At 37.7% G+C, this 14,675-nt stretch overlaps 1 protein-coding gene across 1 annotated transcript in view; it reads right to left on the bottom strand.

The window, feature by feature from the left end:
* The window catches only part of slc7a5 (solute carrier family 7 member 5), a 76,719-nt gene extending 63,914 nt beyond the window's left edge, over nucleotides 1-12,805 (bottom strand). The window contains exon 1 of the mRNA XM_039763529.1: nucleotides 12,137-12,805. Within this exon, the coding sequence (XP_039619463.1) occupies nucleotides 12,137-12,683 (547 nt within the window). The 5' untranslated portion in view covers nucleotides 12,684-12,805. The remainder of the gene's footprint in view (nucleotides 1-12,136) is intronic.
* Nucleotides 12,806-14,675: the final 1,870 nt, after the last annotated feature.

Here is a 14,675-nt window from a genome sequence, read left to right as displayed (position 1 = left end):
TTGACTGTGTGGTGATACTGAGAATCCTCAAGTTGTTTTTTCGTTTTGACATTTTCCTGGAAATCCCTGGGATGAAATTTGGCTGGCCCTTTGCCACTGCTGGATTTCCCACATGGTCCATGTTTGTGATGGCACTCAGATATTCATCATGGCAACTGAGAAGTATGAATGTTGACTTTCAGCATGATTCTGTGTCTCATTATCGCAGTAAAGAATTTTTGTACTTTTTTTATGGAGTCAACAGTTCTCTGCAATTATTTCCTTTTAAATTTCTCATGACAGGCTCCCAGAAGTTTCTAAGCATATTTTTGGACTAATTTTGTCACTGCCGACTAATTCAGTGCCACTTAATCCCAAAATCCACCTACTTACAACTCAAACCCGCTCCAACAACTCTTCTGTTGTCCTATATGTTATTGCTAGTCTCATTTCTCATTTTATTAGTACATCTGTAGCTTCTTACTATGTTCCTTCTCTCAAAACTGTTTCTGCCTTACCTATTCTTAAGAAATCTGGTCTTCACCATGACAGCTTCAGGCCCATACCCAACCTCCCACTTCTAGTAAAAGTGCTGAAGTGGGTTGTCATTGAGCAACTTCAGACCTATTCGGCTTAAAAGCTCCTTAGGAACCTCTTCATTCTAGTTTTAAATGGAACACAACACAGAGACTGTTCTCTTGAAAGTAGTAAATGATCTTCTTTAATTTTCTGATGCTGGGATATGCAACATTTCATCTCCTTTCATTTCAGTGTGGCCTTTTAACACATTAAATCATAACATGCTTCTATCTCAACTTTTTTTAATTGACAATTTGGGCACAGGTCTCTGTTAGTTTAAAGATAGATAGATAGATAGATAGATAGATAGATAGATAGATAGATAGATAGATAGATAGATAGATAGATAGATAGATAGATAGATAGATAGATAGATAGATAGATAGATAGATAGATAGATAGATAGATAGATAGATAGATAGATATGATACTTTATTAATCCCAGGGGGAAATTCACATACTCCAGCAGCAGCATACTGATAAAGAACAATATTACATTAAAGAGTGATAACACAGAAGGTATAACAGACAGACAATTTTTTATAATATTAATGTTTACCCCCCAAGGTGGAATTGAAGAGTCGCATGGAGTGGGGGAGGAACGATCTCCTCTGTCTGTCAGTGGAGCAGGACAGTAACAGCAGTCTGTCACTGAAGCTGCTCCTCTGTCTGGAGATGATCCTGTTCAGTGGATTTTCCATCATTGACAGGAGCCTACTCAGTGCCCGTCGCTCTGCCACGGATGTCTAAGTGTCCATACATTATAATTGCATTTCCATGAATGTTCACCATTGCTGAACTCATGACTCTCTGGTATATGCAGCAGAAAAGATGTTCTTGCAAAATATGTATTTTATAAACTACTCTCTTTCCACCTTTCTTTTCCTGAAGCAATTTTGACAAGTGAATTAAAGCAGCTCAGTGCACATGTTGCACACAAACAAAATATAAGAAATGCTACAGTCATGGAATATTTAGTCTGTTTAATTTCTACTCAATTCAGCTGTTGTCCTTTATGCTAAAGTCAGTGAAGTCTAACAATAAAAACTACATGTGAATGTCAGGGACGGATAGCAATCCAATAAGGACAAGCTACTCCAGTTACCTAAATTTGAACCTACAAGCAGCAGAGCACATGCTGCATAATGTGTGACCTACAGCAAAGGGAACACTGGGTGACCAACTGCTTTCCGGTTTAAAGTTCACAGAGAGTTTGTTTCTTCAGAAAGATTTCTTAAAGGCACCAGAGGAAAGACCATAGACACTGTGTAGCCAAAATATCAGGAAAGTAAACCTTTCATTGTTCCTGCCAAAAAAAGCCTATCATTTTAACTCAACCAAAATAAGTGTGCTGTAAACTGTTCTTGTAAAAAGACAAGCAAACAGACTATTCAGTATGCAATGATGAAAGAAACTTTGGTCTAACAAACTAACCTCCTGTTTTCATGAGACCAATAGCACTAGAACAATTCTTTTTAATCATTGGTTTCATAACTTGATTATAATTAAAGGAGGAGTAGTGTTTCACAGTAAACAAGAGCAGAAGCAAAGGATAACATTTTGAGCTAAGGAAATGAACAAAAAAATACAGAACTATCAGTGACTTAACATCCGGAAGCTTAGTCCAGGTGCCTCATAACATAATGCACTATACATTTTATTTGATAACCATCTGTGTTTTTTGGAATCTAATATATTTGGCAAGTTACTGCTCTAATCAAGCAGCAGCTAGACATCACAGTAATTAATGAGTTTTATAATTTATTTTGATTCTATTGTGATGAAAATCTGTAAAATATAACTACTATTTATGAATATTTATGAAGATTGGAAGTGAAAGAAGATAAAACTTTGATAGGAAAGATTATGATCCTGACAGGATTCAGCTAAAAATAGGGTTAATTTTGAACAAGCATGAGGTATTCATGCTCTGTTATTGAAGACAGCAAAATGCAAGTAAATTCTTAAAATTAATCTATTTAGTTTATTATGGTCTATCCCAATGGCTCAGAACTGTGGACACCGGTGGTCAAGTCCACATATCTCAAGGACAAATTGCAGCAGGCTTGTCCTTACCCATCCTAAGCCCACAAATATGTAAACACCTCTTTGAATACTAGTTTAATCTTTTTTAAGGCCGACTATGCCCTTAAGGGCTGGGAAGCCAGCCAGACCAGTAATTTCAGTGAGGACCTTGAAAATCCAAGTGATTTACTTTCTACAAAGCTTGCATCACACTGACTTCTGTTGTCATCTCCTCCGCCAAAGTTGTAGCAACCATTTTACATAAGAGAAATGTAGTGGCCAAGGCACTGAACATTAAAACACATGACTACCAAGTCATCGTCCACCACCAGCTATCTATTGGACCTGAAATAAATCATTTAATCCAGCTGTAATTCAATTGTACTAACTTTATAAGTCAACTTAAAGGCATTGGCCAAATAAATAATAAAAAATAACAATAATAATTTTACTCATAAATCACTATATTAACATTCCTGACATTTGTTGTATGATATGTCTATGGATTGTGGAAGAAAGCCAGAGTCACCAAAGGAAACTCACATTAAAATACCAACATGCAGACTCTACACAGAAGATAACTCGATAATTCTATCATGAACTGTAAAATAAGTCCAAGCACAGAAGATAGTACCCCTTAACTCTGAGAACCACAATGATGTCAATATATGCTCTGAATTCAAATTAAAAATACAGAATTTCGGGGGACTTTTTACTGGATATGCAAGTTTTCCATCCTAAATTCCAAAGATGTGTGTGAAATTACTGCAGGTACTTTTGTCAGTGTGAATATGTAACATGTTTAAAACAGCCAATAGGTAATAAAAATGTTAATGGAGCACATGAGACCATACAAATTATGTCAAGCAAGAGAACAGCACTTAGTGGTTAGTTTGTTTTGGAAATTGATCCCAAATGTCTCACCTAGGCACTTTAAATGTAAATGAGGAAGGCCACACACTTTTAAAAATGCATGCCAAGATTAAGAACCCCTATAATTAATAGGAAAAAAAAAACAATGGTGGCAAAATGAAATTTTAAAATAGTCAAACTATTAAATTGTCAAGAAAAAATAAACACAAACTGGAAAAAAGAGCAGCATGGCACTAGAGCATTGGGTAGTGTTTCTATCATACAGTCCGGCACTGTCAACACAGCTAAATTAATTTTTATTGAGCACTACATTCATTGAGCTTGTACTGGAGTGAGTGTTTTCAATACAGTACTTTACATTTAAGGGAGAAAACCAACATCTCCAATAGAAAATGGACATACTACATGCAAATGCTGAACTATTCATTCATGTGTCTCCCTAAGAAATACAGTATTCCAAAAATCTATTAATCAGCCATTTTTGTGCACAAGTTTAAAAACACTTCATTATTGAAGCTTATTTAAAATGATGCCTGGATTATTTTTTCATCCGGTACTCTTTTAAAGTCATTATGCATACTAGCAAATATCCTCTGTGACAGTAGATAAAAAGATCACATCAGCTACCTCCTGAGCTGAAGGGTCATTTGCCAGATTTAGCAGACTAATGCAGTGTTGTGACAGAGATGCAGAAGTGAGGTGGGAAACCAGACAAATGATTTGGCTCAGGATTTTCATCTTGGATTAAGCCAATTAAATCATTGCTTGTCTAAATCCAGGTTGGCACCGTGGCTCAGTAATTAGCACTGCAACCTCACAGCTTCAGACGCTTAGGTTAAAATTCCAAGTCAAGCCTTTTGTCTTTGAGGGCTTTCTTTCAGCATACCTGCTTCCCTCCCACATTCTGAAGACATGCATGTTAGGTTAACAGGCAACTGTAAATTTACCCTATTTGTGTGAATGTGTGCTATGATGAACTGGGTGGTCCTCTACCCGGCAACATCATCATCTGGCTCATGTTTGGAAACTTAAAATACTATTTATGGACTCAGTGTTTATACTAATTGATGTAACTGTGTATGAATATATTTTGTTTGTTATTTACTCACTAGTATTCTTATCAAATATGTATTACTGTATTTTTCTTGTAACTATTTCTTTGACATCTTGTAATGCACTTTTTCATAAATGGGATGCTGCTCAATGTGCTACAGAAAGAAAACTTTGTTGTTGGTATTGCTGGGAATGCAACTGGCACCCCCAGACCTGACTAGACTTATCTTTTCACATAAAGATTAACACAAATGGTTTGAGAAACTCATGCAAATTAAAACAAGTTACTGTATGCCTGGAAATAAACAACAGGTGTACTTCTTATGCTGAATCAGAACGGTTTACCTTCTTTTGTTTGGTTATTCATTTTCCTAATATTGTGCAGTGTTAATTTGACTCTTTTAAAATTAGATGATAATGGCAAACCTTGAATCAGGCAAAACAGTCTTCAATATAAAAATTAATATTTTAATTGTTAAATTAACTGTGGAGAAAAACACATTTAACAGTAAGAAATACAACAGCAACAAACAGTTCCAGGGTTTAAGGAGTGCATACTGGCACTAACACTGTCCGTGATGAGTTTTTTTTTTTTTTTAATTCTGCATGTGTAGCACAGTTATTCCTTTCAAAACTCAAAGCCATACCTTTTAAGACAAATGTCTGCTGTAAAAGGATCCCGTGGACATGTCCACTGAGCTCCCATACTAAGTATGTCCAGGGTCACAGTGAAATCAATACACAAGTTACATACTACAAGTTCACCGTTATTATTCCTGCGTTGCGCCCTTTGGTTGCAGGGCTCGGCTCCAGCGGCACTGCGACTCTGCCTCCGGTAAGCGGTTTTGGGAGATTGGATTGATGAATGGACCGTACACAGTTGATGCGGGGTTAAACTAGCCTGGAGGTGGCCGTCCGTTGGCGTGGGCTGCTGATCAGAATAAAGACAGGTGTATCCAGAACGCAGTTTTATGACTGCGAACAGGCGTGCTGTCTGTGGGTGTGAGCGCGGCCGTGTGCTTTACAGCGTATAGATGTTCACTACGTAGATGGGCACAGTATTTCCACAGCTCTGAATCCACAACACACTCAAATTCCAGAGTACATTCCAAATAAACAAACAATGAGGTAAACGACATTAAGAAGTCTTTTCAAGTAAATGCCACAATCGAGGTTCAGCAAAGAAAAGACCTGTGCACTTCTAAACGTTTAATGCCTTCTGACAGAGATTATTTAAAACTCGGGACTGCCCAATTAAGTTGTAGACTTTAGAAGAAACGGCTATGCATAGTACAAGTATTCCAGTAAAAAAAAAAAATGTATGTATGCTCTTTTGTATTCCTTAACAGAACATAGCTCTTCAGATTTACCGCTGTGTTTGCCGCCGCCCGGCAGCATTAAGCACGTCAAATCAGGTCAGAGCAGACGCACGACCACATCACGCGCTCAAAATCTAGACAGTCGTCGCGCTCGTAGTGCTGCACGACGGGTGAGCTTTTCCAGCTGGCTGGATATGCCTAAGCAGCTTAAAGTCTGCTACCCGCCTTCTCAATACAAAAAAAAAACCACTACAGGACCATTCGTAGCATCCACGCGGTCACTTCATAAAAATGGCTACAGCTGGGAACGAAATCTACGACTGTACTCGTTTCGGGAGCTCCCTCAAGATTAACACAGTGCTTTCTCATATTTAAAAGCATTTTTGTACGGGTCCATTTTAATGAAAAAACCTTATGGCCCGTATAATTTTGCAGCGTACCAATCCTCTTCATAAATTGCACCAAATAAGGCTTATCACAAGGTTTACTTTGAAATAATTTATTACAGCCGCCATCCTTAGTTTAAGTTTATCGCATTAAAATGTGGACTAATTTAGACGTCTCCTGGAGATGCATGATCATACCATCCAATTTTCATATGTAAATACGTTTTTCAAAGTCGCAAATGTGTCATTTGCTTTAACATGAACACTTTATTTTTTCCAAAATTGGGTCCTTCAAAACTGACAAGCTAGTGAATATAACTTTATACAGTTTGCTTTTATACCTTTGGGCTTACCACTTTTTATTTTATATTTGCAAAATGAGGATAAAAAAAACAACTATTCTAGTTTTTGATCTCCATCAATCCATTTTCAAATTAGAGGGCCAGAGCTCATCCTAAAACTATTGGTAAACAAAACAGAAAATGGACTTTAACAGGCCACTTTGACATACACTGCCACACTCATATCGTGCCAATTTAAAGTGTCTAATTAATCTAACATTCACATCAATGGGATGTGGGAAAAATGGATGGACCAGCAGGAGGAAAAACACAGACATGAAAACTCTACAGAGACAAATACTCTCTAAAATCATAGCTAGAAGGATGGAGAAAGTGCTCCCCTCGGTAATATCACAAGACCAAACTGGATTTATTAGGGGCCGACACTTATCTTCAAATCTTCGATGCCTGTTTAATGTAATATACTCACCAACTAAATCAAACACCCCAGAAATATTATTATCATTGGATGCAGAAAAAGCATTCGACATGATTGAATGGAAATACCTTTTACTATATTGGAGAAGTTTGGGTTTGGCCTGAACATTTGTGCATGGATTAAATTACTGTATACTAACCCAGAAGCTTCAGTTTGCATCAATAACATTTGCTCAGACTACTTTAAACTAGAACGTGGCACTAGACAAGGATGCCCCTTGTCACCACTGCTGTTTGCGATCGCCATTGAACCACTGGCAATACATTGTCGAAATACTGATCAGATAAAGGGGATTAGCAGAGAAGGACTGGAACAGAAAATCTCATTATATGCAGATGACATGGTACTGTATATATCGGACCCAGAAAATTCTGTGCCTGCAGTCTTAGCAGCACTCACAGAATTTCAAAAGCTCTCTGGTCTCAGAATTAATCTGAATAAAAGTGTACTCTTTCCAGTGAATTCTCAAGCATATAATATTAGATTAGATACCCTACCTTTTATCATTGCAGAACTGTTTAAATACCTCTGGGTAAACATCACAAGTAAACATAAAGCTCTTTATCAACAAAATTTCGTCGTCTGCATGGAAAAAATTAAACAAGATTTGCATAGATGGTCAACCCTTCATCTCACACTAGCTGGAAGAATTAACACTGTTAAGATGAATATTCTTCCTAAGCTCCTTTTTTTATTTCAAAACATCCCAATATACATTAATAAATAATTCTTTAAGCAATTAGATTCAAAAATAACCTTATTTATTTGGAATTCAAAACATCCACGCATCAAAAGAGGCAATAAGAACCTGGACACAAATAGAAGAACATACACAGGCTTGGACCGCAATAGAAGTAAAATCCTGCAGTACTTCTTTGTATTCCCTGCTCTGTGCTCCAATAAACAAAGGTTATCGGCAATACACTAATAACCCAATTGTGCTCCACTCACTTAAAATCTGGAACCAATGTAGAAAGCATTTTAAGATGGAGAAGCTTCTATCTGTGGCACCCCTGCAAGAGAACCACCTCTTTCAATCTTCACAAACATATACAGTTTTTAATATCTGGAAAAAAATTGGAATTAACTTGCTTAGAGATCTTTATATATACAACGTCTTTGCATCCTATGAAAACTCTACAGAGACAATACGGTGGAGGCTGCATTTTGAACCCAGTCTCCAGGATTTATGAAGCAACAGTGCTAGTCTCTTATATTTTTATTGTCATATTTATTTGAATAATTAGTGAGTTATAATCATGTAGTAGACAGACAAACCTAAACTGTCCAAGGTTTATATGTCAAGCAGGCAATACAGCTATAGAGTAGGAATGTAAACCACAAGATTGCCAATAAAATTCCTAATATGCCCTTGACTCATGACTTGGAGTAAGTCAAATAAGCTACCAGTGCTCCATTTACAAAGGAAAATGTAAACTGTTTTGTAATGATCTAGGATAGTGCCTTGTGAAGGTGTTCACAATGGAAATCACTATGCAAAGTAAAAGGTGTACAGACTACCTAAAATTGTATAATTAAAAATAGTAGTTATGCGTAAGTGGCTCCTTCAGGCATATGATGGCTGTACCATCTTCCTAATGCAAAGTGAGAAATAAATGTGTCTTTGTCAATCAAATATATTCTGCATGCAAGTTCAAAAAAGGTTTAATAAAAAGACTAACATATTTACATGTAACATAGATAATTAAGAGATTGACTTAAAACAATAGATGGTGAATACATATTTATGTATTCCGCCCACCCCCACCCCCCAGGGGTAATCTGCTGCAGGTGTCCTTTCTAACAACTTATTAAGCAGTAGGTAAATACTTGTAGTTTTTTCTGCATGCTAAAATGATGTTATCATGCATCACTACTTTCAATGTGTATAACGAGAAAGTAGATTGTCTCAGACATACTGTATGTCTGTCAGTTCAGAGGTTAAGCATTCAAAAACAACATCAACAAGTTAAATCTTCCACTTTACCTCAGTGAAAAGGAGATTGTAAGTAAAATGTAGCACAATTTGCTCTGTTATTCTAGGCTGCCCAGCCAGAAGCAGTAAATTAATTTTAACTTACTAACATTTTGGAAATCCTCAATAAGATAAAGTGGAGCCATGCCGGCAGAATGGTTAGTGATGCGGTCTCATCGACCCATAATCCTATGCAACTGCACATGTGGAGTTTGCAAGTTTCCTTAAGGCCTATGCAAGCTCCAGCTAGATAATCTGGAATTTTTTCTCATGCCATAGTGACATACACTGACACTGGTTTTGGAAGGGCTGGAGCCTCTAATCGCAACATACAAAAGAAATTAGAATACAGTAATAGGTAGAAGTGTCTATGCGTCTGGGGGCACCTCATCTTCATTCACTTATACCTGGCCAATTTAGAGTCTTTCATGAACCTGACACCTGAGTGACTGAGATTTAAGAAGAAAACTGGAACATTCCAAGGAGGCACACACAGACCTGGAGAAATGGGGAAACTTCAGACACTAACAAGGCCGGCACAAATCATCCTTCTCCCTCTGGCACTACATTCCTGCCAAAGATCAACAATCTTTTTGGCTAAATATATACTTAAAAAAATAAATACAGTATTTATTATAGTAGAAATATATTGAGAAGCACAGAATAATGTGATCCTCAGCAGCAGTTAACATAGTGATTACTACAGTGAACTACAACAGTTTGCAGCAAATACAATCAAAATGTCTGCCTAACAATGGGAATCATTATTGCCATTATATTTAATCACGACCAAACAAATCTTTTTTGTTGTGAATTTAGCTTGTAACATATAAGAAGGTAAACATGTGTGCAACAATAGAATATCATTCCCAACCAGGTGTAACAAGATATTCAGTTGCGCAAAAAATTGTGTGTCTTTTAAAAGTAATGGATTGAAGTTATTTCTAAGTGTAAGTAAATACCAATTCATTTTTAAACTTTGAATAGATTCACATTCTGGTAGTCTCAAATTTGATAAAAAGCCCCGCAAGGTTACCATATGGTTTTCTCTGTTGCTTTTCTTTTGTTTCCTTTGGTTTGATTTTGAAGCACATTGTTGTATCTGTTATATAATTCTTATTTGTTTGAATGAGCTGTGTGCTGCTATAATACTTAGTTTTTTTTTTTATTAAAAAATTAGAAAAGGATTATTATTACTGTCATATTTAACTATAATTATTATAGTTTAGGGGATGTGTGATGCTGCTACATGATGTTTTACCATTTTGAGACCACTTTGAGTCTCAAAGAACTGCTATAATAATGGTAGGTACAAGCACTTTTACACCACTGATGTGCGTGTAGGATATACTTTAGTGTCACTTGTGATAGACTGATACCACATTAAAAAAATTTGTTCCTAGTCTGCTCCTGGTGCTGATGGAATAGACCCAGGACCCCTAAAAAATTAAAACTTTAATTAAAAAGAGTTAGACAAAATGGATGGATAGAACAATATTGTACTTTTATGAGAATACAGTTACAACATTTAAGTTCCAATTAAAAAAAAAAAAAAAAACGTGCTTGTACAGCCAAAGAAAAGAATCTGAAAGACCACTTCATCTAATGTGGACACTAATTTTGAATGAATTCTTAAAGAATGAATTCATTCATAAAAAATATTTAACAAAACTGCAGGGTTACAGTAAGGAAGAGACCAAATCAAGCATGTTTTATCCATCCACCCAGTCATTTTCTTACCCATTTATATAGTTTAGAGTTGCATGAAGTGCATGCTGACTTTGGCAGCTTGGGCACAAGGCAGGACCAGTCCTGGAGAGGGCATCAATCCATCACAGGGCACTGTCACTCATATTAATGGGGCCAACAGAGAGTCACCAAAAAACCTATAGTACGGTTTCTATGAGTACCTTACCAAGACTACGTATAATATGAACCCATAGTACAACTGTTTACATAAATATACATGTCCCACAACTAAAGCACAGGCAAAAGGCGATTAAATTAGTAACCTTCAGTTGAACTGTTCATTTTCTTAATCACAATACCACTCTGCTTGCCTACACTGTTCAAAGCTTTCTTTGTCTTGCCTCTAAATCATCAACAGAACTAACTCAAAACCTTTTGTTGGGCCATTTCCACAAATATATATACAGCAGTATATAAGGGAAAGAATATATGTCAGAAATAACCCAACAGCCAGTCGTAACTGCTGTTTTTAACTCTTCAGTTTATACATCTTTATGGCAAGATGGTGGTGCAGCACTTAGGATTGTAGCCACATACAGTATCTCCAGGGGTGCCCACTCTCTGTGTGGAATTAACACCTTCCATATCTGTTAATGTGAATATTTTAGTTTCACCTAAACACCTGGATTATAAACTGGTTATGTCAGTGTGCCCTCATTGGGCTCATGTCATTCTTCACTATTGGCTTCTGCCGTTGCCCTGAAAACAGCTGTCATATCACCAAGTGGCTGTCATATCTCTGTCATATAACCAAGTTTAAGAATGAAGTTAGGCTGTAGGAATGCAACTCTTTAAAGCAATACACTTTGTCAAATTTTAGAATGAAAAAGAAATTATACTACATGCACTAGTGTTTGTCCCTCCTTAAATACCTTGTTAGGACTGAATTTTACTGCTTTAATTGTAAATATATCTAGATGTGTGTGCATGTAATAAATAATCTTGTTCCGGAAGGCGCCTTGTATTCGCTAGACAACGGAAAGAATTCTCAAATAACCAAGACATTCTTTATTTGCAAACAGCATCAATTCATCAACTCCTTCCAAGCTTTGTTAATGCCGCCTAAATTAGGAGGGTTACGGTAAACATGCATCGCGTTCTTTGGGCTGTAGCAGATGATGAAATAACGTTATGTGTTTCACCAGTTTCCCCCGAATTATTCATTGCCATTTCCTTGTTTCTGTTACGCCTCATAGTAGCACATGGTTGCCATGCTTTTGTATGCACTACTCCCTTCTTAATTATGAATGGGAAAAATCCGGTTCCAGATTCTCAGGTCGATCCAGACGATACTGGTCAACATCACCTGTCTCCGTAGTACATTGGTCACGCCCTCGCAATATACACGTGCTCGCACCTACCCTTAGAAAGGCCGCAAGTTTTTGTTTTTTATATTAAAAGCTAGTAAAGATACTTACGTATACAGAGACATGCTACCAGTTTGGCTCCGCTGTCCGGTACTGGACAGTCAGGGAAAACGGGTTTCAGGAGGTAGGTAGCAAACACATAAGCCACGATGTACTGCGAGGACGGTCTGATGATTAGCAGCTCGATCCAGAGTTTGAGGAAGGCCGGTAGGGATCCGTATACTTCTAGGATGTAGGCATAGTCCCCGCCAGATTTTGTGATAGTGGTCCCCAACTCAGCATAGCAGAGCGCGCCAACAGTGGAGAATACCCCGCAGATGGCCCAGATGATGAGGGACAATCCCACCGACCCGGCTTCTTTGATTACGCCAGTGGGGGTGACGAAGATGCCGGATCCGATTATCGTGCCTACAATAATAGCCACGCCGTTCAATAGCGTGATATTCCTTTTAAGATTCACCTCTCCTTTCTCGGCTGTATCACGATCCGAGGTAGGCAGAGCAGGATCCCCGGACGCCAGCATCTTCTCCATCGCTTGTTTATCCTCCTCGCTCCGCTCCGCAGACGTGCTCGAGTTACGTTTCGTTAAGTTTGACATGATGATGAGAAGCGGATGACGAATCCCGTATTCAGTCAAAAACTCCTCAACTGAACACCCTGACGAAAATACAGGGGCCCGTACTCGCTCTCTGCCTTCTTTGAGTCAGTCTGATCGCTACATTTTCTTGCTCCCCCTTTTAAGCCACATGGCTTTGATGGCTCTGGCGCCACCTTTTGTCTTACCTGAGAGAGCGCTGTTGACTTAAAGCCAAAGATAACCCAGGGCTGAGGAGATTTAGAAGCATAGTTCGGATATATGAGACCTATGTAACATGCAAGATATTTATACTTATCAGAAATAAAGGATATTGTATAATATACTGATCGACCGATTCATAGTAAATACACGAATAAAATAACGAATAATTTTTACAACCCATGAAAAAGCAACGTTTGCACTCTCAACATTTTCTACAGACCTTGTTTATCACCCTTACTCTGGTCCGTTACCTTCATATTAACTGATTCCTTACCAAACAGCCATAGTTATTTTTATATAACTGTAAAATCAGTGGCAGCATTCACACACATACACTTCTGGGAGTTGGACCCGCTGCAGATGTCTGCTCAGAGACAAGGAGACACAATAATTCCTCCAGGGTAACCAGTTTATTTGATTACCAACTTGTCCACAATTTATGAAACTGGAAAAGAAATTGCTTTCACCTTTACATGCAAGTTACATAAAATATGTTTATGGTTTTGTTTAATATTTATGCACACTGCAAGGATATACACCCTAAACACATTAGTGTCCAGCTCACTGTATTGCAAAATAGCATCCTGGCTTGTTGCCTCTTAAACAGGAGAAAAAAAGAAAGAATTCTGGAAGAGTCAAAGTAATGATGCACACCCTTTTTTTTAACAAATTGGAACATCAGCCTTCTTAAAAATTATTATTAATAGTAGTAGTGTTTTTTGTATATATTGTAGATGCCCAAGAGGATGAGTGGATATTCTGCTGGGATGATGTAACAGAAGGAATAAGTGGGGTCAATACACCCTATGCTATGGCATAGCAATGGATTGTTCAGACTGTGCAAAGCACAATGGTCTACGAGCTTGGGGGGGCCTACTAAGGGCTGTATAGCTTTAAAAAAAATGTACTTAAATCACTTGCACGGTTCATTGTATTCAAAATTCACAGTTTCAGTGGCATGTTTGCACCATCACCAGGCAACTCCAATCCACGATGATATTACATATTTGGCAGGCCTACAGTTTACTAGAATGTTGACATTGAGAGTTCGGAGTCTAGGGGCCTAACTGGAGGCACAACATATCCAAATCCGCCTAACAGAGAAGGGCACATTCCCAAATTTGGCAACCTTTGGCATGCCATAGCAGACATGAACAGAAAAGGTTTTGAAGGATGACACATGAATAATGTACATATACATTATCATAAATAATTGTTACTTTTGTACTTTGATTTGATGTCAGCAGTTTTCAAAGTTCAAACTCATAAATGGTAAATCATAGCAATTCTGTTTTTAATTTATGGTCGCCGTTAGTCAGTAAACCTTGAATATCTGAACTATTTGACGCTTTTTATACTCTCGCCATACGACTCCATGTTAGCCAGTAGAGGTGGATCCGTTAAACATAAGAGTGGTGCTGCTAAGTGTAAGGCACGCTTGCAACAGGAACTGAAGTACACTAAGCTCAGCAAGATTTCTACCTTTCTCAAAACTAAGCAAGGGCCAGCGGTGGTAACTGAGAATACTGATGCTGGTGAATCATCACAATGGCCACAAGCAGGTTATACAGACAGTGCAGTGAGTGAAATGGTTGCAACTACCAAGTGTTAGAAGTAGGTGCTATCAGCTGAAACCGTTCAAAATGGATAAACTACTACTAGACAAATAAGCAATATACATGACAAAGAAATTTCCTACTGACAAGGCAGATTTCTTGGAGCCATTGACACCACATTTTATAAAGTCCATTTTCTCAGACCTTCTGTAAAACAGGTCCATTGTGTAGTTGT

Source organism: Polypterus senegalus, chromosome 9, assembly GCF_016835505.1.
Source record: "Polypterus senegalus isolate Bchr_013 chromosome 9, ASM1683550v1, whole genome shotgun sequence".
Classification (NCBI taxonomy): domain Eukaryota; kingdom Metazoa; phylum Chordata; class Cladistia; order Polypteriformes; family Polypteridae; genus Polypterus; species Polypterus senegalus.
Note: the sequence above shows the minus strand (reverse complement) of the source record. Positions and strands in the feature narration are given on the sequence as shown.